Here is a 24,990-nt window from a genome sequence, read left to right on the forward strand (position 1 = left end):
GTGTGGAGTCCGGCCAGTCACATGGAAGATGAGGCTCCAGCGTGGCAGCAGAAGATGCACTCACATGGCAACCTGAACAAAAGGTCTCTTTTGAAATCCTAATCTTGAATAATTTTAAAGAAAGGAGGCTATTTAAAACAATTAAGTTATAATTTGGAAGTGATGGTATGAATAATGTATTTTCCTTGCGAATATATCTGATATTTGGGGAAATTTAGCCTTTGGAATAACATAGCTGTATTATAAAGAGCTGCTCTTAATTATTGAGTGGGATGGTACTTAGTCTTTTAGGCTGAATCTCCTTCTCCACGTTGTCACCCTCCCACTGGAAGACAGGTGTCACCTTCGGCTGACAGGCTAAACTGTATATCAGTGGCTTCTAGTTCAAGATCAGGTTGATGTTGGTTAGCCTTTTCTCCTCCGCTGATTGCTTTCAAGAGTTTCTCTCTCTCTCTCTCTCTCTTTAAAGATTTCTGAGGCTTCATTTCCATTTGGAGTCTCGCAGTGACTTCATTAGCGAGCTGTTTTATTTTGAATTTTTTTTTTCTGGTACCAGGGATCAAACTCAGGACCTTGTGCTTGCGAGGCAGGTGCGGTGCCACTGCATTTGCTTTTCAGTCCTCGGACTATGATCTGTCAAGTTGTGGAAGTCCTTATATTTATACTGTTGGGGATTTGTGAAGTTTCTCAGATGGCTATGTCAGTGTTTTTCATCAAATTTGGGTTTTGTGCCTTTGTTTTCTTTCTTAACCATTATTTCCCCAAAACATTCCCCCATCCTCACTCTCTCCAGTTACATGTGTCCTAGTCCACTGGATCTGGGCCCTCAGTACTGGAGGCTGCTTAGCCTGCACTTTTTTCTCCTGTTTCCGATTGCATCATTTCTGTTGATCTGACTTAAAGTTCATAGCAATCCACTATAAACTCACCGAATGACCTTTTCAATTCAGTGTTTCAATTTAGAATTTGCATTTGGTTCTTTTTTATAGTGCCCAGTTCTCTGCAGAAATTCTCTATTGGCCTCTTATTTAGAATTTATTTTCCTTTAATTCTTTCAACATATTTTCCTTTGCCTCTTTTAAATATTGATTGATTGGGCCTGGGATTTAGCTCAGTGGTTTCACCACCTGCTGCGCAAGCGCAAGGACCCGAGTTCGATCCCTGGTACAAAAAAATATATATATTGATTAATTGATTGATACCGGGAATTGAACTCAGGACCTTGTGGTTGCAAGGCAGGCAGCAGAACCACTGAGCTAAATCCCTGGCCCTCTTTTAAATACTTATAATAGCTGTGTTTAAAGTCTTTGCTAAGCTCAACATCTGAGCCACCTTGGTTTCAGTCTATTGACTGCCATTTCTCATGCCTGTTGGTCACATTTTCTTGTTTCTTTGTATGAATAATGAGTATTCGACTGAGCACCAGATTCATGGATAGTACATTTAATTTTTTTTTCACTGACTTTAATTTTAAGCAAACATTTGTTGGTACATTTTAGATATACGTAATTATAACACTCATAGGAAATTTGTACCTGTACATGATATGTCTTGTTTCTTTTTTCCTATTTCTCTCCCCTCTTTTCAACCCCTCTTCCTCTCCTTATTTAAAAAAGCTTTGTTTCCATTTTTTTCCTTCTGTTCTCTTTTTTCCCTTGCTGTGTAGAAGCTTTTTTTTTTTGTACCGGGGATCGAACTCAGGTCCTTGCGCTTGCGCAGCAGGCGGCGAGACCACTGAGCTAAATCCCCGGCCATGTTCTCTGTTTTCCTTGTCCCTTCTTTCCTTTCTCCCTCCCCCACTGCATGTTCCCTCTCTCATTTGAACATTTTCTTGTCATTTCCCAATATGTATTATACACTTGGTCCTTATTCCACTTTTGATTTCTCACACCAGAGAAACAATGCTGTATTTGAATGTGTGTCCAGTTTGACTCACTTAAGAGTATGGTCTCAAGCTGCATCCATTTAGCTAGAAATGTTTCAAGCTCATCCTTCTTTATGGCAGAGTAACACTCCAGTGTATAAAAATCAAACCCACATCTTCTTTATCCACTCATTGGTTGATGGGCATTTGGGCTATTTCCAAGCGTTAGCTATTACAGACTGTGCCACTATAAACATGGGTGCACATACTGCTCTGATATGATGCTTTTAATTCTTTCGGGGCAATACCAAGGAGGGGAATAGCTGCATTGAATAGAACCTCTAGTTCCAGTGTTTTGAGGAATCTCCACACTGATTTCCACGGTGGTCTCACCAGCCTGCACTCTCAAGAGTTCCTTTCTCCCCACAGCCCCGCCAGGATTTACTATTGGTTGATTTCTTGACAGCAGCCATTCTTTCTGGGGTGAGGTGGAATCTCAGCGTTGTTGATAATACATTTTAAAAACCCTAGATTTTTTTCATCTTCCTCAGACAAATGTTAATTCTTGTTTCAGCAGGCAGTTCAGACACCAGCAGATTACGGTGAACATATCCAGGGTTTGTTCATGCTTTACTGGAAAGGGTCTGGAGTAAGCTTGTAGTGCTTGCCAGGCCCTTCTAACGTGGCAGATTCTGCGCTCACATTGTATCTGTCTTACAGATCCAGTCAGCTCTTGGCTTTTTTTTTTTTGGTACCGGGGATCGAACTCTGGTCCTTGCGCTTTTGCAGTAGGCGGTGAAACCACTGAGCTAAATCCCCAGCCCTAGAACTTGGCTTTTGGTGTGTCAGCTATATCTGTCTCCTAAGCCGCAGCCTTCTGTGAGGCCGATGCTGGTGGCGTTACGAGGGGTAAAGCCAGCCTCTCCGCTCTGTAAGGGCAACTCTTGCCCTGGTGCGTTGGCTCTGTTGTCCGCTCCATAGACACTGCCGTCTGTGGAGCTGCTGCTGACCGCCCCCCGTGCATGGTGGCCAGGCCCTCAGCTCAATTCGGAGGACCCCACATGCACCTGGGGCCAGCACCACCCGGCTGCCTCCTCACACCGCCTGATTGCAGGTTCCAGCCACCGCGGCAGCCTCAGACTGCTCCTTGCCCCTTTCTGTCATAGCACTTTGTGTCTGCTTGGACACCAGCGCTCTGCGACGTGGTCAGAGGTGCCTCCAGGTGTGGGACTGTGGGGCCACTCTCAGGGAGTGGCCGCGACTTGATGTTGTCCACTGCCTGCAAACAGGCGCCTCATGTATGTGTCCAGTTTCACCACTCTGTCTTGGCGGGAACTCAGATGTGAATGTAAACATGCTTTCGACTTCACTCCGAGTGTTCTTTTTTCACCACAGCTTGATTTCAAAATGAGGTTGTTAGGAGGGAATACTTACCCGCACAAGTCTGAGTAGTTACATATCAGGTTAGCAGTACTGATACTACCACTAGGAAATATTGGCAAACCCCATTAGGGGGCTTTTGTCCTTTCAGATAAATCTTGGATAGAACTAACAGATGAGTCAGTCTCTTTAAAAAAGCTATCAAGGAGAGTAGAATAACACCATTCTGTAAATAAGCACTTAGAGGTGCTTTCCTGCTGGCTCCATTTAATAAATGGTTTCTTTATTTCCTATCTATTTCATAGATACTTTATGTCAGAGTGACTTGATTTTGTCTGACTGACATTGTTAACAGATGGAGTCATGTTAAACCGAGATGACGCTTCCTTTGTCTGTCTCCAGTGACTTTTCCTTGATGCCCTTTTTCAGATGTCAAGGGTTCTTGTGAGGTTACCAAGTTGATTGGCTATTACTGGAAATAAGAAGGGCCAGGGATTTAGCTCAGTGGTACTGCACCTGCCTCGCAAGTGCAGGGTCCTGAGCTTGATCCCCGGTACCAAAAGAAAAAACCAGCCAAACAAACAAAGTTGCTGGAAATAAGAAAAAGGAGTTTTCCAGGTATGGTGGCACATGGCTGCAATCCTAGCACTTGGGAGGCTGAGGCAGGAGAGTCGAGTTTGAGGCCAGCCTGGACTACGTAGTGAGATCTGTCTCAAAACAAAAAAAAGTTTAAAATGCATTTTTAAGAAGATAATAGGAACTATGGAGTAGTCCAAAAACGAAATTGAGGAAAGAAGAGATATGTCAGTTAAGAGCAGCTATAGTGTATTAAACTGACAGTTTTTAGTAATGTGTACAGAGCATGAAACATGAGCAGAATTGAAAAATAGTTTTACTTAAAAAAATCATGGAAGTGCACAAAGAATATGAAGCTTGAAGAAAAAGAAAAGGCCATAAGTATATGAAAAGATACTCACAACTAAAGAAATACAAGCTAAAATTGTGAGATACCTATCAGATTGGCAAAAATTAAGATATTGCTCAGTGTTAATAAGGGTGTGGAGAAACAGGATCTCTTACACACAGCAATGAGAATATAAACTGGTGCAGCCTTTGTGGACAGCAGTGCACATGCACTCTTATTCTGCTTTTTAGAAATTTATCCTGAAGCATTATCTCCACAACTATGAAGAAATCTAGACACTTAACATTTTAGTAGCCAAGTGACTGGGACCAACTGGCTTGTCCAAGACTAGAAAATGGTTAAGTAAATGACGGTACAGCCACACAGTAAAATGCTGAAGTCGTTAAATAAAGCAGAGGTCTCCAAATGTAGCTATGGAAAGGTTCCAAGATGTATTATTATGTGGAAAAAAAAAAAGCAAGCTGCTAAGCAGTGTGTTTGATCTGATCTCTTAGGTAAGTGCTTACAGAGTACAGATGTGTGTATGACAGGGTATACTGGTAGCAAATTTTGCTGGAAGGATACTCAGAACAATGTGAACAATGGTTATCTCAAGGAGAAGAATTTGAAGGATAGGGAAACATCGTTTTCACTTCACACTTCACCATCTGAGTACCCTGACAGTGTTCATCTATGCTTTTTAACCTCAAGTGTGATTACCCGAGAGTAGGATTATGAGCCATTTTAATGTCATTCCTTATACTTTTTTCTATTAAAATATATGAACGTATTTTAAAATAGTATAAAAGGAAAAAAATCTTCCCAAGTATATATTTGATTAATTGATGACCTTCAAGTTACTGGAATATGTTAGAAGCTGTTAAGCTGGTGCTTCGGAGAATTCTTCTTTTCTCACGGTCTGACCCGCTCTGGGCTGTTTTCTTCTCGCAGACCTTTTATGTGTCCATCGTCGATTTATGTGAAAATGGCGGGAAGCGTCCTACCACAAACAGCAGCGCTAGCTTCACCAAAGAACAAGCAGATGCCATTCGCCGAATTCGAAATAGCAAAGACAGTTGGGACATGCTGGGTGTCAAACCTGGGGCCTCACGGTAAGCAATGCGCCCATGCGTGTAGAGCCGAGTGCTGACAGAGAGAAGGACTCAGTTACCAAATGAAAGGTGCAATCTAACTTCTCTTAACTGGCTAGTAGCATGATGGTGTGTGAAATAGGCTCTGTAACTGCTCCGTCACTGAATTAACTAAATGCCAAAGGTACAAAACAGAAAGCACAGTTGCCTGCTAAGGGAACAAACCTTGGAACTAATGTAACCTAAAAAACAACAACAACAAAAAACCTTACAGAAGAAAATTTTAAAATCATAGAAACTTAGAGAATGCTAGCAATCAACCTGTCCACAAATTTCATTTTACGGGTGGGAAAACTGGGATTCACTGAAATTAAGCACTCTCAGGGCCCTGGGGGTTGGTGGTAGTATTGGTTCTTTATCCCTTAAAAACTGTGTGTGTGCCTGTCCAAACCCTGCCATTCCTCATCTGTGCATGTATTTATTTTATTTTAGCCGAAAGACTTAGGAAGAAAAGAAATATACTTCCTGTTCTTCATTGCTTATACAAATATAAATGACACCCAGTGTGACAATATAACTGTGATATAACACTGACATTACCGCACACAGTGTAGCTGCTGGGCTCTTGTCTCACACCCAGTGCCAGTTTGTCACAAGATACTTACTATGGTCGTCGATCAAACCAGGCTTTTTTGCTGTTTTGCTTTCCAGGCCCTTCCTCCCTAGCCCCCACATTATCCTCTGAATTTCCTGCCCTGTGCTGCTTCCCAGCCCCTTTTCCGAGCAGGCTCCTCGGGGGCTTCCCTGGTGCCCCAGGCCTTCCCTCCTTCCATCAGCAAAGGTTTGCTCAGTGCCTGTTCGGAGCCTCGTGCCCTTCTTTTCACCTGATCATTACTTCACCACTTCCTTCAAGTCAGCACACTCGCTTTGCGTCGAATTCTTCCTGTTTCTATGTGACCTGTTATTTATTTGGAGGTCCTGTCTTTGAGAAAAGGCTAACAGTGATCCCTGGGGTGTGCGTACTGCCTGCGCTGATTATGTGTGTCCTGATGGTGAGGCGGGGCTGTGGCTGACCTGTCAGTGATGCAGAGCTGGCTCTCTCTTAGGGAGGAACTCAATAAAGCCTATCGGAAACTCGCCGTGCTTCTCCACCCCGATAAGTGTGTGGCACCGGGCAGCGAAGATGCCTTCAAAGCAGTTGTGAACGCCCGGACAGCCCTGCTGAAGAGCATCAAGTAGACCAGGGACAACGGGCTGGGACTCAAGGGCACGCCACCTTCCCCGGGAGGCGAAGTAACCAGTGTGGAGTTTTCTTCACGAATCTCACTGCTCTGTTCACTCACTCGCTGTCATGTATATACCAGTGACCCAGGGCCTGTTAGCACTTCACAGGCATTTTACAGCGAGATGATCTGCATGTGTAGGGGGTGGAGAATCCCTGGGACACCTGTGCACTGCACCCATCCCATTGTCAGATAATCCGGGGCTTTGCCATTCGTCCGTAAGCTCCCTGGCGCTTCTCCTGGAAGGTCCACACGGTTCCTAGAGGGTGGGAAGACGCTGGCAAGACCCTTTTTTCCCCTTCTTTTTCCCTTCTTTTTAAATTCATCATCAGAGAAACAAAAATAGGAGAGAAAATAACAAAAACTCGCAGAGAACATCCCAGCCCCCGAGGGTCCAATGTGATGTCATCGTCGTCGCTCCTCCCGGTATTGAGAGTTCTTTTGGTGGCCTTTTGACCATCCATCTAATTACTGAAGTTGGGAGTGAAGCAACTCAGTTCTGAGTTGAGCAACCCTTCTATGGCATTCACTCTGTCCCTTTATCCAGCCATCCGGCGGAGGGACCCGCCAGTCCTAAGAGAAAAGCAGCGGCACCAACAGATTCTGGTTCCGGTGCCAGGTACTGCTGCTCATTCTGCCCCTCTGGGCGCTTGAGGCCTTTCCCCTGCCACAGAAGCGCTCGCTGGCTCGCAGCACAGTGCACCTGGGAGTGAGGCGCAGCCGCAGGGTGGAAGTGCTCCCAGGCTATCTTGGCCACGCCAGCCCCACACAAGCCTGGGGCAAGGCTGGCCTAGCAGGTGCGTTTGGGGCCTGAGATCCTGTCGGAGGCCTGGCCCTGTTCTTTCCCAGAGGCAGGAGGGAGAGACAGGGTCCCAAGCAAGCCTGGCCTCCTCTTCTTCACTTACTCAGTTTCTCCCTTCTTCCTTTATCCTCTTTGGTTTTTTTCTTTCTTTGTTTTGTTTTTTCTTTTTTAAGGTACCTCACATCTGCCATCAGGTCTCTCTCCTAGAATCGCTGGCTTTCAGCCATGACCTCTGGTTGACCAGAGAGTGGAGACTTTCTAAGCCCTGTGTGGGTCTGAATCTCTAATTTCTGCTTGGGCTCCAAATTTCTAAATAGTCATATTTTTGAACTACAGGTTATGAAAATAACTTCCACATAGAGAAATACATCCTCATGCCTTAGTCTCCTCCTCGGTCTGCAGGGATGGGTGAGGATCAGTATCAGACCTGACATTTCTCCCATGTTCACAGAGCCATCTCATTACAGGACTCATTACTTCAGCACTGTCTTCGTGTTACTCATGTTTTTCACTGCAATCACTTGTACTAATAGGAGCTTTGAAGGATATGATGTTGCTATCTGTGAATTTCAAACAGCTGTCCCATATTGATTGCCAAGTAGTGTATACTGTAATACCTAAGAAGAAGAGTCACTTTCTTATCATCCAGGACACTGCAGTCTGGGGGCCTTTGCACCTCTCCCAAAGCAGCGTCACTCGGAATGGATGCACTCAGGCTGCATGGAGGTTGTCGTCAGAAACCAGAGTGTTGTTTTTATTTTTATTTTTTGTGGTGCTAGGGGTTGAGCCCGTGGCCCTGCACCTCCTAGGCAAGTGCTTAACCAGTGAGCTGCATCCCCAGCCCCGGGTCATTGCTTTGTAATAGGAGTTTTCATCTGGGTGATAATCAAAAATCCTTTTTTTAAAAAAGATTTGAGACCTGGTATATTGTTTTCTTATGGGATTTTTCCCCTGGCCTTTACATGAGCATCAGGGACCGCAGAGCTCCAGCCCAGAGTTCTGAACCCTAATCTCACTGAGGCCGTCCTCTTGCCTGACATTGGGCCTGAGTGCTCAATGTCACTCCGACATTGGTCGGCTCTTGTAGCAAATGTAGGAGTCACGTGAGGGAGGGGTCCTATGCAGCGGCATCTGCCCACACGGACTGGAGAGCCCACGGAGCACGCGGGCCTGTGTGACAGCTGGTGCCAGTGTGCATCACGGTTGTTAAACGCTCAACCCCTCACCTCAGTCAGCTGCAGTACATCGTGCAGATGAGCAGGCATGGCAGGGAGAATCTTCTAGAGCTTCCATTCGCATCCTTAGGAGTGAGTTGTCGAAATATAGCTTTGGCTTGATTCTTAAGCTGCGGGACTCAGTTTCCAACACCTTCGTTATTAATGTGCAGGACGGCCATGCTACTCACATATGCAGAAGTATTAACATGAGAAAGTTAAGCCTCGAGGTCCTAGACTTTTTCTGATTTTCATAATACTTCAGCAGACCATTAAGAAATAACAAAGCATGATGTGCAATTTAAAGGTCTTTTGGTACTAACTTTATGCAAAATTTTACTGATCTCTATGCATTAATTTAAATTCTTGGTGCAGATGTGTGCTTTGTAGTTCAGTCTTATCAAAAGTTCTCCAGCCTGTTAGGATTTCAAAAATACATCAGTGAGAATCACAACGAGCAGAATAATTTCAATGGCTAAAAACTTTGTATAAGGAATTCTGTTTTTCAGAAAGAATGAAAAGTTTGAACAGCTATTATTAACAAAAGCCCATGTCTTCTACATCTGAGTCACCAAGAAGTAATGTGTTTTAAACTTGTTAGAAATCCCTGGGGGCATTTTCAACTTAATCTTCCAGCCTCCCTAAGCACTTTAAAATACTCCCTCCTCCCGTTTCTCTGTTCGCCTCTCAACTGTCAATATTTCTTTTGCTTTAGCACTGTCATTTTATTTCTTCATATAAATGTATCTTTGGGTTAATTAGCCTATTAATTTAAAAGTCCAGACTTGGGAGGCTTCGTATTGCTACCCAAGATAAACTGCTAGAATTCTATAGCTTGCACACCATTTTAAGGCTTGCATTTATCTCAGGAAACTTACACTGATATAGTCTCATGTATTGAATTCTCAAGTGGTAAAGCTTTCTTTATACCTGTGCACTAGTACCTAATTCACTATTAGTTAAATGAGCCATAGAGAAGGCAGCTAAATGCCTGAAGGATCACGAGAGCAAACCAGCGGCACCTGTGCTGAATTAGTAAAGTGGCCAATGTACAGAGAGCGGAGACAGAGCCACGGGTGGAGGGAGGGGTTTCTGTCTCCCCTCAGAAAGCGGGGTGCCAGGGGCTGGATGCAAACTGCCTTTGACAGTGACAGTGTCCCTCTAACACAGAGGCTCCGTAGGCCTGGGAATACCGCTTCCTTCACCACTGCACCCTGTCCAGCTCACTCTTAAGTATGCTAATGCTTTCGTAAAACTTTTGAGAATGAATTTATTTTTATTTTTTAATTTTTGGTACCGGGGATCGAACTCAGGTCCTTACGCTTGCGCAGCAGGTGGCAAAACCACTGAGCTAAATCCCTGGCCCTGAGAATAAATTTAGACGCACAGTAGAGCTAACTTCCATTGGAAGGTTGCAAAGTGAAGAAGGGGTTCATACTTCTCATTCTTGGTATGGAGCACAATTTTAAGACACAGTGAATGCTGTTTGGACATTGCTTTTTTCATTGAACGTCGCTGGAGAAGACAGAAGCTTTTCCCTGTGACGTGGAAAAGTTAGGCTGCATCTAATGAGCAGTGCAATAGTAGGCTGTGCAATAGCGGCCCTCGCCGTGCGCGCCTTTTATTGGAAAGCTGAGCAGTTGGGAGAGCTTCCTGCATTGATGGCTCCCTGGGCCTGCTGCCCCTCTGACTGAATGCAGAGTCTATCAATAAACTCTTTGCTCTTACAAGGTAATTTACATATCTGCTTTCTCTTGAAATAACTAAAAATGTTGAGTCTACGAGTTCTTTATGTCTTGTATACAGAGTGTCATATGTATTTAAGTTGTGTATTTTTATAAAGTAAAGCCAAATATCACACAGTGGTCTGTGGGCTGCATTTATTTGTTGGGACACCAGTCTTCAGTGTGGGACACTGGACACGAAGCCAGTCCCGTCCTTCTCAACTGTGACCTTCAACAAGCCATTTTGCTTTAGTTTCCAGTAGGCAGAATAGAGGGACAGGTAGTCATTGGTCCATCAGGCTATTCTGATCTTATTAAATTATGATAAAAGTATTGATCCCTTTAAAGAAAGGCACTGCTACATTTGACTTTTTAATTCATTTTAAATAATGTTATGGCTTAGATCTAAAATGTTCTCCAAGAGTCCCACACGTTCAGTCTGGGCTTTAGGAAGGCGACTGGAGCATGAGGGACTTTGGCCTCCCAGGGCTTGTCTGCTGATGAGACCATCACTGGACAGCACTGTTGGGAGGTGCTGGGGGGGAGGGGGTACTGCAGAGAACGGGGTGCCAGGGCTCCTTGGGGACTGTGTCTGGTCCCCAGACACTTCCTCTCTGGCTGTGTTGCTCTCTCTCTCTGCATCCTGGTGCCATGAGGTGAGCAGCTTTCTTCTGCCATGCCTCTGCCTTGGCACAGCCTGAAGCAGTGGAGCTAGTCGACCCCCTGTGGACTGAACCTCCAAAACCATGAGCCAACATAAATCTTGCTTCCTTTAAGTTGACTTATGTTAGGTATTTTGACATAGCAGCAGAAAGCTAACTAACACACATAGTGCAGCTAGGGGCTGGGATGTAGCTAATGGAAGAGCATGTATGTAGCATGTACAAGGCCCTGGGTTTGAGCCCCAGCAACAGAAACAACGGAAAGAGAAGGGGGCGGGGGCAGAAATAAAGAAAAAGGAAGGAAGGAAGGAGAAAAGAAAGAAAATAAGCAGACTATTGACTGGCTAGTGTAATAATTCACTTAACTGATCTGTCGGCCACCAGAACCCTAAGTCAAGACTATGTTTACCCTCAAATTTGATGTTCATAGGAGGTGAGGTCTTGCTGTGTTGCCTAGGCTGATGTCAAACTCATGAGCTCAAGCAGTCCCCCTGCCTCATCCTCCTGGGGTTGTAGATAAATTCATCACCACACCTGACCAAGAATTCGAATATCTTGTAGGGCCAGTCCACAGGAAGCCACTTATCTCTGAAGGCTACAAGCAAGAACTCTACTTTTCTTCTTTCTCTCTCTCTTTTTTTTTTTTTTTTTTTTGAGTCAGGGTCTTGCTATGTAGTCCAGGCAGGCCTCAAACTCAACAGCGACCCTCCTGCCTCAGCCTCCCGAGTGCTGGGATTATAGGCGTGCACCACCACACCCGGGCTCTACTTTTTATTTTTATGTCAGGTATTGAGCTGCCCAGCAGCTACCTCATCTGAGAATGGCCCATCCCTCTTGGGGAACTGCTCCATCCTCTCCATCCCACTGACATGCTCTAAAGGCGAGATGTGACCTGAATGTCCCAACTCTTCTGTGACCCGTCCTTCCGCCCTGGTCACCGCAGTCAGCAAGGACAGGCGTGACCTCAGCTCAGCCATCAGTGCGTCCCTCTGGGTTCTTTCTAACTGAGCTAGGAAAATAGGAGTCCTTTGAACGCTGCCACCTGGATTCCAGCCTCATGGGGAAACGGGATGAAGCAGACAGGCAGAGCCTGGTGACTTGAAGCCTTTCCTTCTAGACCTGGAATCACAGCAGCCACCCCAGAATAAAAGAATATTAGAAAATAATAGCTATCGGGCCAGGGATTTAGCTCAGTGGTTCTGCCACCTGCCTCGAAAGCACAAGGTTCCAAGTTCAATCCCTGGCACCAAAAAAACCACAAAACAATAGCTATCTTTTTTTGTGTGTGTACTAACAGTTGAACCCAGAGTCTTAGCATTGAGTACACCCTCCACCCTTTTATATTTTTATTTTGAGGCAGGTCACTAAGTTGCTAAGTTTCTCCCGTAGGGCTTGAACTTGCAGTCCTCCTGCCTCAGCCTCCCAGCGTACTGAGATCAAAGATTTTTAGCAAGAATGAGAAAGCTGTAGTCTGTAGACTGGCATAATATTTGATAAGTATATTATAGTATTATACAGTAAAATATAGCCAATAGCTTGTCATCTCTCTACTGTAGTCTTTGGCTATGTTTTAAACCAGTAATCAGTTGTAAATGGAAAATAAAAATTAGGTTTATTTACTTTGTTTCAAGGTCAATTTTGGATGCAAAATTATATCTGGCTTTTTAGTTTCCAGTTGATCCATTGCCTGTAGGGATCATCTCCAGTTTCCTAAATTTCTAATTAAATTTGATTGTTAAAATATTCATTTACCATGTATGTATGTGTTTATTTATGAGGTGCTGGGGATTGAGGCCAGGACCTTACACATGCTAGGCAAATGTACTACCACTGAGCTACGCAACCTTTTTTATATTTTATTTTGAGGTGGGGTCTCTCTAAGTTGCTCATAATGGCCTGGAACTTGGGATCCTCTTGCCTCAGCCTTCCAAGTAGCTGCGATACGGGTGTGCACCACCTCGCCTGGCTATAAATTGACATTTCAGTGATAAACCGAAAATATCTTAGGTCAAAAATGCACTGAGACACCTAGCCCATCAGCAGCACGGCGCGGTGATTTTGCTTGTTTCTCGCCGCGGTCATGGGGTGCTGTGTGTGTCTTCTTCACACGCACAATAACAGCGTGTCTGCTTGCGCAGGAGGCCCAGGTGCACACAGGAGGCTTGGGTTTTGTGCAGCCCCGCGGTTCCCTCCTCACGGTGCAGAACACGGCCAGCCCCGTCGCCACGCTGGAGTCTCCGTGGCCGCTGTGGGGCACTTGAAGCGCAGGGGGAGGAGGACTGTCTCAAACCCACCTCCCCTCGGAGGGGCAGAGTGCTGGGGTCAGACTTCACAAATGTCACCAGCCTGAGCCCCGCATCCCAGTGGACAAGTGCGTAAGAGCAGGGGAAGTCGAGAGGAACTTAGAGCAGGCTTTTCATCAGTTTCAAAACTCCCAGGTTGTGCCCAAGCTGGGAGGGAGTTAACACGATGCTCGAGTGTGTTAGCAATCAGGATGTGATACATCTGTATTATGGGTTTGGGTGGGTTTTTTTAACCCCTTTGGCTGGGGATTAAACCTGGGGCCTTGTGCTTCAGGTGCTCTACCACTGAGCTACATCCCCACTCCTTTTTATTTTTATTTTTTTAAATTTTGAGACAGAGATTTGGTAAATTGTCCAGGCTGGGGTTGAACTCAAGATCCTCCTCCCCCAGTCTCCTGAGTGGCTAGGATTACAGATGTGCACCACCGCACCAGGCTAGTCTTTTTTTTTTAAATAAAATTTTAAACAAACTTATATAACTTCTTCTTTTTTTTTTTTTGGTACCGGGGATTGAACTTGGGACCTTGTGCTTTTGAGGCAGGCGGCAGAACCAATGAACTAAATCCCCGGCCCACTTATAGAACTTCTGATGCCACCTGAATGGTTTGAAAATGATGTCAGCAACAGAAGGGTAAATATTCTAACAACTACTGTAGTGGGAAGACAGGACTAATGGGGAAACAGGGAGAGATGGGACCCTAAGGATTTTGTTTCTGGGTGATTTTCAAGTCCCTAAGGTATTCTTCTGTTTCAGTGGAACCCAAGAAGCTGTAGAATGGCCATTCCCTCTCCACCCACCCCACCCCTGTGCCAGCCTAGTGCAGGGCAGAGGTGGCATCTGGTCACCTAGCTGAGGCGGCTTCTGGTCACCAAGCTGAGGCATGCCTGTCGGGTAAGGGTGATTTAGGGGCCGGATGGGGACGTTTCATTCTGTGTCTACTCTGCCTGAGTTTTCCTAGTGAATGTCAACTGCTTTTAATCATTGGAAAAACCATACGAAACCAAAACCTAAATATAGCACCAATTTAAAAAAAAAGACTTCTTCACTGCAGAGCTGCTGCAGGGACCTCTGTAATACGCTGGCTCTGGGCTGGAATTAAACCTCGCTTCTTTACATGAGTGTAAACTCCAGACTAAGGGAAAAAGCTTTAGCCACTTAGAAGTTTTTGGAACCCAGCAGAGCAATCAACGCTCTCTGGCTGGAATTTCAAGCCCACTTGATACTGTTACCGACCAATACATCTCGGGTAACAGAAGCGGCAGGCGGGGGTACCACATAACGACCTTCCTATAGACCGCTACTTTATGAACTCTTTTTTTTTTTTTTTTTTTTTAGTACCAGGGATTGAACTCCGGTCCTTGCTCTTGCACAGCAGGCAGCGAAACCACTGAGCTAATTCCCCGATACTTTATGAACTCTTACAAGACGGAGCGCTGGGTCCCCCAGGCCTCTTCCATGTAATTCTACTGCCACACCCCCACTAAAAAAAAGAAGAGAAAAAAGAAGAATTGATGTTAATAAAGTTAGTGAATTAGGCTCCTGTGAAAGTTCCCAACAACCGGTATTGTTGAATGCCTCCCCTTTCTTTTTGCATCCAAGGAAAACCTGAACTACTTTTTCAAAGTCTTGTTCCTGTTTGTTTGTCTCGTTTTTGTTGTTGTTTGGTATTGGGCATCAAACTGGAACGAGGCAGGCGGTGGAACCACTGAGCTAAATCCCCGGCCTGTTGTTCTTTTTTTACAACCTCAAGTTCTTACTCCACACAGTCATGAGTATGGCATCTCAGTTTTACAAAGGCAGATGCTGTCACGGCTTGGAAACTTCCCGGCAGGTCCCACCCGATGCACATCCGCTGCAGTTCCTCCACAGCCTTGGGTTCACGATCCAAGCACCCATCCTCCCAGGCAGCCTTGCCGGGCCACTCCTACTCCTCCTAGCACCTCTCCCATGCTGTCTGGGGTTGGTAACCCTGCCACTGCCCCAGCCAGCCTTGAGGTCTGGTGCTCAGACCCATCTGAGCCACGGCCACTAAGGCTCCAGTGCCACGCTGGATCCAACTTTACGCCAGGCTTTTCCCTAGTCTCCTGGCGGCCCCCTTGGATCTCTGTCAGGTGCTGGGAGTCTCTGGCTGTCCTGGAGATGGACAGGGAAGCCCCAAGTTGTAGCTGTTGCTTGGTTCCCATGGTCTGAGTGTTCTCACCATGGTCAGGTGCAGAATGGAAGCTGAAGGCTGTCACAGTCTGTGAAGCCAGCTCTGCTGTGCTGCTGTGTCCCCAGGACATCGGAGGGTGGACCATATCAGAGCAGGCTCTTTACAGATTCAAGTAAGGTGGCACTTTTGAGGGGATGTCATCCTGGATTGGAGTGTGCCCTAAACCCAGTGGCAATTCCTTAGAAAACAACGAGAGAGGCAGACAGGGACCAGAGAGCAGAGACCAGGGCAGAGCCTGGGGTTGCAAAGGCTCTGAAATCCAGCGCTACAGGCAGGCAGTGCCAACTTGGTCCCTAGGAGTTTCAGCTTTTGGAGCATTTCAGATTTCAGATTTTCAGATCAGGGCCATTCAACCTACCATTTGGCATCCCAGGAAGCAAATAGAGTCCTGAAGCTGGTGTTTCTGGACTCAATCCGTGCCTGCACCCAGTGCTTCCCTGCCTCTGCCTGCTCAGCCCCCTCTGGCTTCCCCGGATGTTTTGTTCTCTGACTACACTCGGTTCCTGGCCTCTGGGCCCTGCAGCACCTGACGCACCCCTCTCTCCTCCTCGCTCAGCAAACTTGACTGCACTTCTACTTCCAGCTCAGTAACTCCTCCTCCTCCTCCAACATTGTCTGGACTCCTCTGCTGCCCAGCAGATAGACCTTCTCCTCAGACAGACAGGCTGCCCCTATGCCACCCCTCTCGGCAGTCAGGAATCTTCACAGTTTTCATGTTGGTGTCTGCAGTGCCCAGCACAGGCATGATAAGTGCACGGTGAGCAGATGGATGGACGGATGGATGGAAGGAAAGATGGATGGATGGAAGGTAGGACAGACGGATGGCTCTATTGGTAAGCTGAGAGGTGAGTGTGGACCCCTAGACCATGTGATTCCCAAATGCAAATGGAAAAAGTCACAGAATACAAACAGTATGATGTAAAATGGGGGACGAGAGTAAGAAAAGGGAGCCAAACTTGGTGGTGCACTCCTGTGATGCCAGCACTCATGGAAGCTGAGGCAGGCGGGTCACAAGATCAACCCAATCTGAACAATGTAGTGATTTAGTGAGATCCTGTCTCAAATGAAAAATAAGAAAAAGATGGGGATATAGATCAGGGTGAAGGCTTTGGGTTTGATTCCCAGTACTGCAAAAAAAAAAAAAATATATGGGTACCCTCAGCACTGAAGTACAGTGCTCATTAGCCAATCAAACCCTGGTGTAATTTTCTCAATGAAATTTATCTAAGTGCTTCTCTCAGAAGATGACAAGAAAGCCAGCTTTGCCCCCAGATTCGAGGAACACCAGAGCCATGCTGTGGGTGGCTTGTCCGATAGCTATTCTGCCCTGTTTCTTGCTGGGGGAATCCTAATCTTGTCCAGCTGTCTGTCCCTCCACTATATGGCTCAGGGGTAAATCGTGGGTGACTAAAGTCACCATGGTCTTTGTTCTAAGGCCAGTGGTTAATTTGGAAGTGGGCATGCGATCCCACTCTAGTTGAGAAGATAGAATAAATATCTCCTAGGGAACTTCTGGGAAAGAATTCTATACTCCTGAAAGGGAGGCGTGAAAAGAAAATGTTTCCCCTCTTCTGCTGAACAATGTCATATCTACATGTGACGCTGGAACTGTGGCAGCCATCTTGCAACCATGAGGAAGGTGAGCTTGTGTTGGCAAAGCCAATTCCCTGAGGGTGGCAGGGAAGAAAATGCCAAGTACATGGACCTTAAAGATGTTATTGATCCACTAGAATAACAAACCTTAGACCTGGCACATCCAAAACCTACTTGTTACAGAGGTAATATATTTTCTTTACTATGTAAGCCATTTAAAATTGAGTTTGGAGTAATTTAAGATGGAATCATCTTAACAACTATAATACAATCCAGGTGTTACCCTGGGACAGATGCCTAGAAACTTCATCATGTGCAATTTAAAGAAAAGTTTTGTGTATTTTATTCATCTATCCCTTCCTCCATCTAGCATTTATTAAGCGCCTTTTCTGAGCTGGTCACTCTGCTGCACTCTGAGATTAGAATAGAAAGTATCAGTATCAATTTATAGCTAACATTTAAATCCTCCTTCATATTATTCTCTCTAAAGTTCTTTAAATATAATTATCTTTAGTTGAAAGCACATTGGGACTTAGATGTGATTTGAAAGAAAAACATACACACACAACAATTCTGCCAGGCATGGTGATGCTCACCTATAATCCCAGCTATTTGGGAGGCTGAGGCAGGAGGTTAGAAAGTTTAAAATCTTCCTGAGACACTTAATCGAGACCTGGTCACAAAATTTTTTTAAAAAGGGGTCGCGAATGTAGCTAAGTGTGAAGGCCCTGAGTTCAATCCCCAGAACCACAAAAATAAAAACAGAAGTAAATAAACAAACAAAAAATAAAATTTCGGAAGGGCGGGAGATGTGGGTCAGTGGTAGAGCATGGCCTAGTGTGCACCAGGCCATGGGTTCCATCCCCAGCACACAGGCACGTACATACACACACACACACACACTCCACACACACACAGCCTTCTGTCAGGAGAAGCCCGCGATAAGGTCCACTAAGCCTGCCCTGTCCGCGGGTGACCGAGTCTCCCGGCAGAGCCCGCAGGAGCCCTCGGAGGCGGGCAGAGCTGCAGAAAGACTGACTCGGGCTCGGAGCCCCTGAGGTGAGCAGAGCGTGGCTGTCCTGTCCGCACAGACTGAACCCAGCAGGTAGGTGGCGGCAGGAGTGGCCGCCAGCAGTCAGCAGAGGGAGGGGGAGAGACAGGACCACGGGCCCCACTCAGAAGCCACTTCACGGAGGTGAGTTTTAATGGCGTGAAAAAGACATTAGAATACATTAGAATAAAAGCTCTACTTAGAAAAAAAGGTCTGCATATTTGTAACACTTTCTGAAAGTACCTGGCCATGCCAGGCAATGCCCACGTGGCACAGAAACGTTGGCAGGGAGGCCAGCAGGTAGCTCTCTTACGTTTACTGCCACCTATGCTGTAATCAGCATCTTTTTTAAGAATGCTAGAGGGGCAGCTGGGCATGGTGGCACATACCTGTAAGTCCAGCACTTGGGAGGCTGAGTCAGGAGGATCACTGGGAGGTTGAAGACAGCCTGGGCTCCATAGTGAGTTCGAGGCCAGCCTGAACTCCAGAGTGAGACCCTGTCTCAAAAAAATAAAAGAACTAAAAGCAAAGAGGGAGCCTGGTGTGGTGGTGCAGGCCTGTAATCCCAGCATGGTGGGAAGCTGAGACAGATAGGTCACCAGTTTGACCCCAGCCAGGGAAAACTCAAGGACTTAGCAAGATCCTGTCTCAAAATTTAAAAATAAAAGAAGGGCTAGGGATGTAGCTCAGGGCAAAAGCCCTGGGATCAAGCCCCAGTACTGGAAAAAAGAGCAAAAGAGTCACACAATGCCGGCGTGAGTGGTCTAATAGTTATAAAATTGCTCTCTGCCAAACACATGGCTGTGCTCTGCCGGCCGGGCCTGTGTCCGATCCAGTCTAAGTTAGCAGTGTCACACGTGTAAATACCGAATAGTTTCTCTAGTGTGAGAAACTGAGAGTGTAAATAAGGACTAAAAGGATTAATAACTAATAATTGATACTTTGAAATTGGAAAAGGTCCAAAGGGGTAGGGGTGGTGGGAGGGGATGGGGAAAGGGAAGAATGGAAAGGAAAAATTATGAGAAAAGAAAAATAAATGGAAATGAAGTATGTAAATAGGGAAGGGTGGAGGGGTGAAGGGCGCACAGGTAATGGGGAAAAAATAAGAACCAAGATACATCATGTACAGGGACAAGCACCCAATGATAAATGTAAATGTATTGTATACCTAAAATGTACCAATAAAAGAATTTAAGAAAAAAAAAAGTTAGCAGTGTCTTGTAGAGGCCTGGCAGCTCTTGGAGAGAACCCTAGGAGTCTCACTTAGATCTGGACCGCTGCCTTCTGTTGGTTGCTGTCTTGGGCCTTCTCCTCAGTGTCCTTTTGATAGTCTCTTCCCTTCCAAACCATCTTTATCCTAGATCAATCCTCTGAAGTAATGTAGCTGCTTAGGATCTGCTCAAAAGAATCTCCAGCAATTCCAGTAAAACGTAAAGCTCAAATGTGGACTCTCACTTTTTAGGGGGCAGTCTTGGGATTAAACCTTTGAATTGAGTGACATCCCCAGCCCATTTTTTATTTTTTATTTTGAGACATGGTCCCACAAAGTCACTGAGTTTGCCCAGGCTGGACTTGAACCTGTGGTCCTTCCTTCCTCCGCTTCCTTGAGTGCTGGGATTCCAGGTGTGCATCACCGTGACAGGCTCAAACATAGACCTTTTGACCTCTGTACCCCGGCCCCTGCCTCCCACTCTGCGTTCCTCAGGGCAGATTCTGCCCCTCCACGCACCATGGCTGGGTGCGGGGCTCCAGTTGTCACGGGCAGTGTCCCGTGCCCTAGCCCCTAAGCCACTGTGAGCCTGTGGAGCTGATCCATGCTGCTGCCTGGACCCGCTTCCCAAGACCCACAGTAAGGGGCTCGTGGTACCCGCGGCTTGAGGGTGAGGACAGGGAGGCAGGGCACCTAGGCGTCAGCTTCCAGACCAGGCCCTACTCTGCTCTCCCTGAGCAGTGTACTTCTCAGAGTTTTGAGGCAGTTTCCCCTCCTCCTCTTCCTCCTCTTCTTCTCCATGTTAATCATTCTGCTTTTCCTCTTTCTCCTTTTATTTCTATTTTATTTTATTTTATTAATTTGTAGTGCTGGGAATTAAACTCAGGAGCCCTGAGCTACATTCCTAGACCATTTACAAATTTTTTTGAGAAAAGTTCTGGCTGAGTTGCCCAGGCTGGGCTCAATGTCTGACCCTCCTGCCTCAGCCTCCCGGGTGCTGAGATGTCAGGCCTGCACCAACCTGCCTGGCCTGCATGTACAGGATTCTTATTTTAGGATGCAATGATGGGTGGGCAACATGGAAACCAGGCCTGGGCCTCGCTGCCTGGGCAGCTTCCCCTCCTCCCAGGTGCGAGGAGCACCCCGGATTTGGCGCAGGGCTGCTAAGAACAAGGCTCCCCTCCACTCAGGCCGGTTCCACACAGGTGGCCTTTCCGATGGCCCCGCCCCAGGTCCAGAGCCACCTGAAGAGGGACAGCCCCCAGTCCCTTGATCCTCCAGCCGTAACCGACGGTGCCAGGCTCTGGGGCCAGACCGGTGGGTGGGACCTCGGCAGTGGTGAGCCTGGCCTCTGTGTTTCCGTCTGTGAAGTGGGCACAGGGTTGACTCACCGCAGGCGACTGAGGTGAAGAGTAGATGAGGTGAGAAGTGGCCTGGGACCTAATCAAGGAACGTCCTGGACACTGAAGATTTTAGAGTGGAGTCCAAAGGCGGTAGGAGAACTACAAGTGTTTCTGAGGAAGTGAAGCAGTCTGGATTGTGCTTCTAGGAGACAAATCCAATGGCAGGCGGAAGGGGATTTGAAGAAGAATCCGAGAAGGACTCCTGTGAGCCTCACACGTCCGTCCAGCTACTGCTTTCCAGCCGGCCTTCGTGGAGCAATGGACCTGTCCTGTGAATGCAGAGCAGGGGACCCTGGAAGGAGCCGGGGGAGCCCCAGGCAGGCGAGTTCCTGCTGCAGCTTTCTCTTGAATCAAAAGAATTCTAGCTGTGCATGGCAGTGCACACCTATAATCTCAGCTACTTGGGAGGCTGAGGCAGGAGGATCACAAGTTTAAGGTCAGTTTGGGCAATTTAGCAAGACCCTATCACAAAATAAAAGTTTTTAAAGAAAAAAAATCACTTCAAGCAGAATGGATGTCTGGGAATAAATAACTACCACACAGAGTCTCTGGGTTTTGGTGGACTACCTGGTTTGCCTCAGGGTACCTGGGGTTCATGATCTCCAAATGAAGAACCTCTATGACCAGAGGACAGAAGCCAACTTTTAAAAAAATTTTTGGCAGTACTGGGGTTTGAACCCAATACACGTTAGGCAAGACCTTTGTCACAGAGCTACATCTTTTTATTTTTAAATTATTTTTTGTGTGGAGTTATTTTTTTAGACAAAGTCTAGCTATATAATTCAGGCTGGCCTTGAACTCACGATGTACCCCCGGCTGGCTCAAACTCATGGCGAACCTCCTGCCTCAGCCTCCCGAGTTCTGGGATTATAGCTGTGCACCAGCACACCCGGCTAGAGTTGGAGTTGTTTTTGGCTTGTGATGCTGGGGATGGAACGCAAGGCCTCATGCATGTAGGCAAGTCCTCTCCCACTGAGCTACATCCCTAGCCCTTTTTATTTTTTATTTTGAAACAGGGTCTCCCTATGTAGCCCAGGTGATCTCTTGCCTAAGCCTCTTGAGTACCTGGGATTACAGCAAGCCTGGCAGATTTTTTCATTTATTATTTTTTTTAACAAGCCTTTATTGAGAGTCTGTCAGAGGCTGTCACTTTGGGGACAAAGGTGAACAACTTTTGTTGTTTTGTTGTTTGTTGACCTTGCTCCAGGACTCAACCTCCAGTGTGTGGAATGCTAACCATATACAGTTCCAATAAACTCCAGGATGTGTTAAAATATAAGTATGAAAAATGTGCAGTTAGCGCCTATCCTACTTCCTGTGGCTGTCTTAACAAATGAACATGAACAGGGTGGTTTTAAAGAACAGAAATCTGGCCAGGGATTTAGCTCAGTGGCGCCATGCCTGGCTCGCAAGCGAAAGGTCCTGAGTTCGACCCCAGGTACCAAGAGAAAAACACCAACAACAAATTTATCCTTTGACAGTTCTGGAGGCCAGAAGTCCCCCATCTGTCTTGTCTGTGTGTCTCTTGTAGGGAGATTCATTGTCAGGTGAGAGCCTGTCCAGGTGGTCCAGGAGGAGTTTGTCTCTGGTCCTGTACATGATCATATCTGTGAGGACCTGGTGTCCAGATGAGGTCAGTTCCCGGGATCTGGCTGTGGACACAGAATTTAGGAGGCTACCATCCGATCCCATATGTCCCAGCTGCACAGGGCAGTGGCGTCTGAGTGCTTTGTGTGAGTCCCTGCCATCCCGAGGACACAGTGAGAGGGGTCATGCCATCATCAGGGGTGGGGCAGAGACAGCTGCTCCCCCAGACTTTAGGATGACAGCGACAACACGAGCTGTGGATTTGGGCCGGTCACCCTGCTGGAGCGTGGAGTGGGGCCGGAAGGCGGGAGGAAGCGTGGGCTTGGGGATGCTTGGTTTGGGTCCTTGCCACCACACACACGAGTGCTGGCCAGCCCTTCTTCAAGGCCCCTTTGGCCCGGCCTCCCCGCTGGGCTCTCAGCCTCCTGCGTTGGCAGCTTTCCACCGGAGGGCCTGTGGGGCTGCCCGCCCTTCCTCTGCTCCCCATCTGGGCCTGCTCTGGACGACTTGCTGTTCTAAACTCTCTCTGCTTGCCCTGTCCCCAGCCAGCCGGAGAGGCTCGTTAGCACGCACTTCATTTCTATGGTGTGTCTTCCCATGGGGACTTGGCTTGAGCACTTTTCAAACATGGCATTCCCACAGAGGCCTCAGCATTACTCAGCACTCAGGCCCAGTGCTCACCGGCACGCATCTTCCAGGCCCTGAATTTACCTCTGCAGCCCTCGGTTTTCTCGGCCATGCTGGTGCAGAAGGACACATGGGGAGGGGCGGCGCCAGGCCTCCAGGCTGTCAGTGGGGAGTCTGAGCCTGCAGGGCGCTGCGGGTCACACAGAACTGGGGACTTGCACGGGAGGCCCCCCAAACCTCGTGCACCCGGGCTGGCAGGACAGCCCCACAAACCAACCCGAGGACACAGCGAAGTGCTGGGAGCCCCAGGGCAGGGCTCTGGGACCAGTTTGGATCAACAGATGCTGTGGTTAGTGCTTTTTTTGGTACTGCGGATTGAACCCAGGGCCTTTGTGATGGGCTACATCTTCGGCCCATTTTCACTTTCTGTTTTGAGACAGGGTCTCACTAAGTTGCTCAGTTGTTGAACTTTGATCCTCCTGCCTCAGCCTCCCAGAGCAGTGGGATTACAGGCCTGTGCCACCACAGCCAGTGTGGCTAGTGCTTAACTGACTGACTTAACTGATTATTCCAACAAGGGACTCCATTTCAGAGACCAGCTTCAGGGAAGCTGAAGCATCTGCTTCTTGCTCCTCAGCAGACACCCAAAGGGGCAGACCAGGGCCTCCCCAGCCGGGGAAGGCTTGGACTTGTGCCTGTGGTTCCCTGGCCTCGCCTCCCTCTGTCCACCCAAGAGGCCCAGAAACAGTGGCCAGGGCAGTGAGCAGGGCTTCATGGGTGTGGACATGGAGCTCAACTGTCCTTGGAAGTCAGGAAAGAGAAGAGGCCTGCAGCAGCCAGCCAGGAAGGGCACGGTCTAGATGCCACACTCAGGAACACGCTTGCTGTGCAGGCTTGTCAGCCACTCTGCCCACCCCACCCCTTCCTCCCCGGAGACAGGTCTCGCTATAGTGCCCAGCTGGCTTCTATCTCCTGGGCCCAAGTGATCCTCCTGCTTCAGCCTCCTGAGCAGCTGAGACTATAGGTTTGTGGCCTGTGACCAGCTTGCCAAGCATTTTGGCCCCATTCATCCTCCAGCAGTGCTTCTGTCTAGGGGTTGGTGCTATGACCTAGCACAAGGACCCCGAGGCTCACTCTCCCCATCCCCAGATGGCACGAAGGCCAGGGCACAGGCTCAGCACTGCTCTTCCCGCCTCTCCTCCCACCTCTCTTCCTGCCTCCCTCCTCCGAACCTCTGGCTGAGGGGCAGCCTGGCCACTCCAGGGCAGGTGCCATATCGGCCCAGCCCACCTTTCTCCCACTGTCTGTCTTCACAGCAGGTACTCCTGGGATGGCTCATTCCAGGGATCCACAGCTCAGCCTCCCTCCAACAAACTAGAACCAGGGAGTGACCACACCACTGGCCACCTGCAACCAGCAGGGGAGGGCCCAAGGGAGGAGCACAGCCCTCTTCCAGCCCAGCGGGAGTCCTGAGGCGCCTGCAGTGTGGAGGTCCTTGGCCTCAGCCACTTGTGTCACAACCCTGTGTCCTGGCCCTCACCCTTCTGTTTCATGCTTCCCAGGCCCACTGCTTTCCCGGAGTCACTCCCCAGGGAAGCCACCTCCGCAGGACCTGGTCTCAGGCAGGGCCCTCCTGTGTGGCACCTGGGGAACTAATGCTCTCCTCTCCCCCTTCTGCCTTCCCTCAGGACCAGCGTTCTGCTCTGCTCTATTGTTTGCTGGATCCAGGAGCCACCAGGTCCCCTGGGGGGCCCAGCCACTCTTGTTTATCCAATAACAATTAATTCTCAGCAATCATCTCCAGTCTTGAACCAAACAAACAAAAAGGTGCAGAAGCTGGGACAGGGTGGAGGTCAGGATCTCAGGCTTATTTTCCTGGGGACATGCAGGAAAGGGCAGTTCACACGAGGCCCTTCGGGGCCCTGTTTTCCTCCGTGGATGTGTGTTTGCACACGAGTGTGTGTACTTTAAAGACAGATTTACACTATCTTTTGACTACAAAAGCAAAGCCTGCTTGATTTCTAGGTTACCACCATCTGCAATGGAAAAAAAGCGTGGCAGCCAAAAGCAGAGTACCCA

The 24,990-nt window shown here is 47.7% G+C and overlaps 1 protein-coding gene across 8 annotated transcripts in view; it reads left to right on the plus strand.

The window, feature by feature from the left end:
* Dnajc27 (DnaJ heat shock protein family (Hsp40) member C27) overlaps positions 1–23,210 on the plus strand; it is a 43,612-nt gene extending 20,402 nt beyond the window's left edge. For 2 of the 8 annotated variants that reach the window (XM_087216599.1, XM_087216598.1), the window contains exons 7-8: positions 5,100–5,260; positions 16,170–20,142. In XM_087216599.1, coding sequence (XP_087072725.1) covers positions 5,100–5,260; positions 16,170–16,362 — 354 coding nt within the window. In that variant the 3' untranslated portion in view covers positions 16,363–20,142. Of the gene's footprint in view, positions 1–5,099; positions 5,261–6,345; positions 10,401–16,169 lie in introns of those variants that run through there. The other 6 variants (XM_004839109.3, XM_013070111.3, XM_087216596.1 and 3 more) reach the window with 5 other exon arrangements.
* The last annotated feature ends 1,780 nt before the right edge of the window (positions 23,211–24,990 follow it).

Source organism: Heterocephalus glaber, unplaced genomic scaffold, assembly GCF_053883595.1.
Source record: "Heterocephalus glaber isolate CG9 unplaced genomic scaffold, H.glaber_assembly_v1.0 deba00001457, whole genome shotgun sequence".
In the NCBI taxonomy this organism is placed as follows: domain Eukaryota; kingdom Metazoa; phylum Chordata; class Mammalia; order Rodentia; family Bathyergidae; genus Heterocephalus; species Heterocephalus glaber.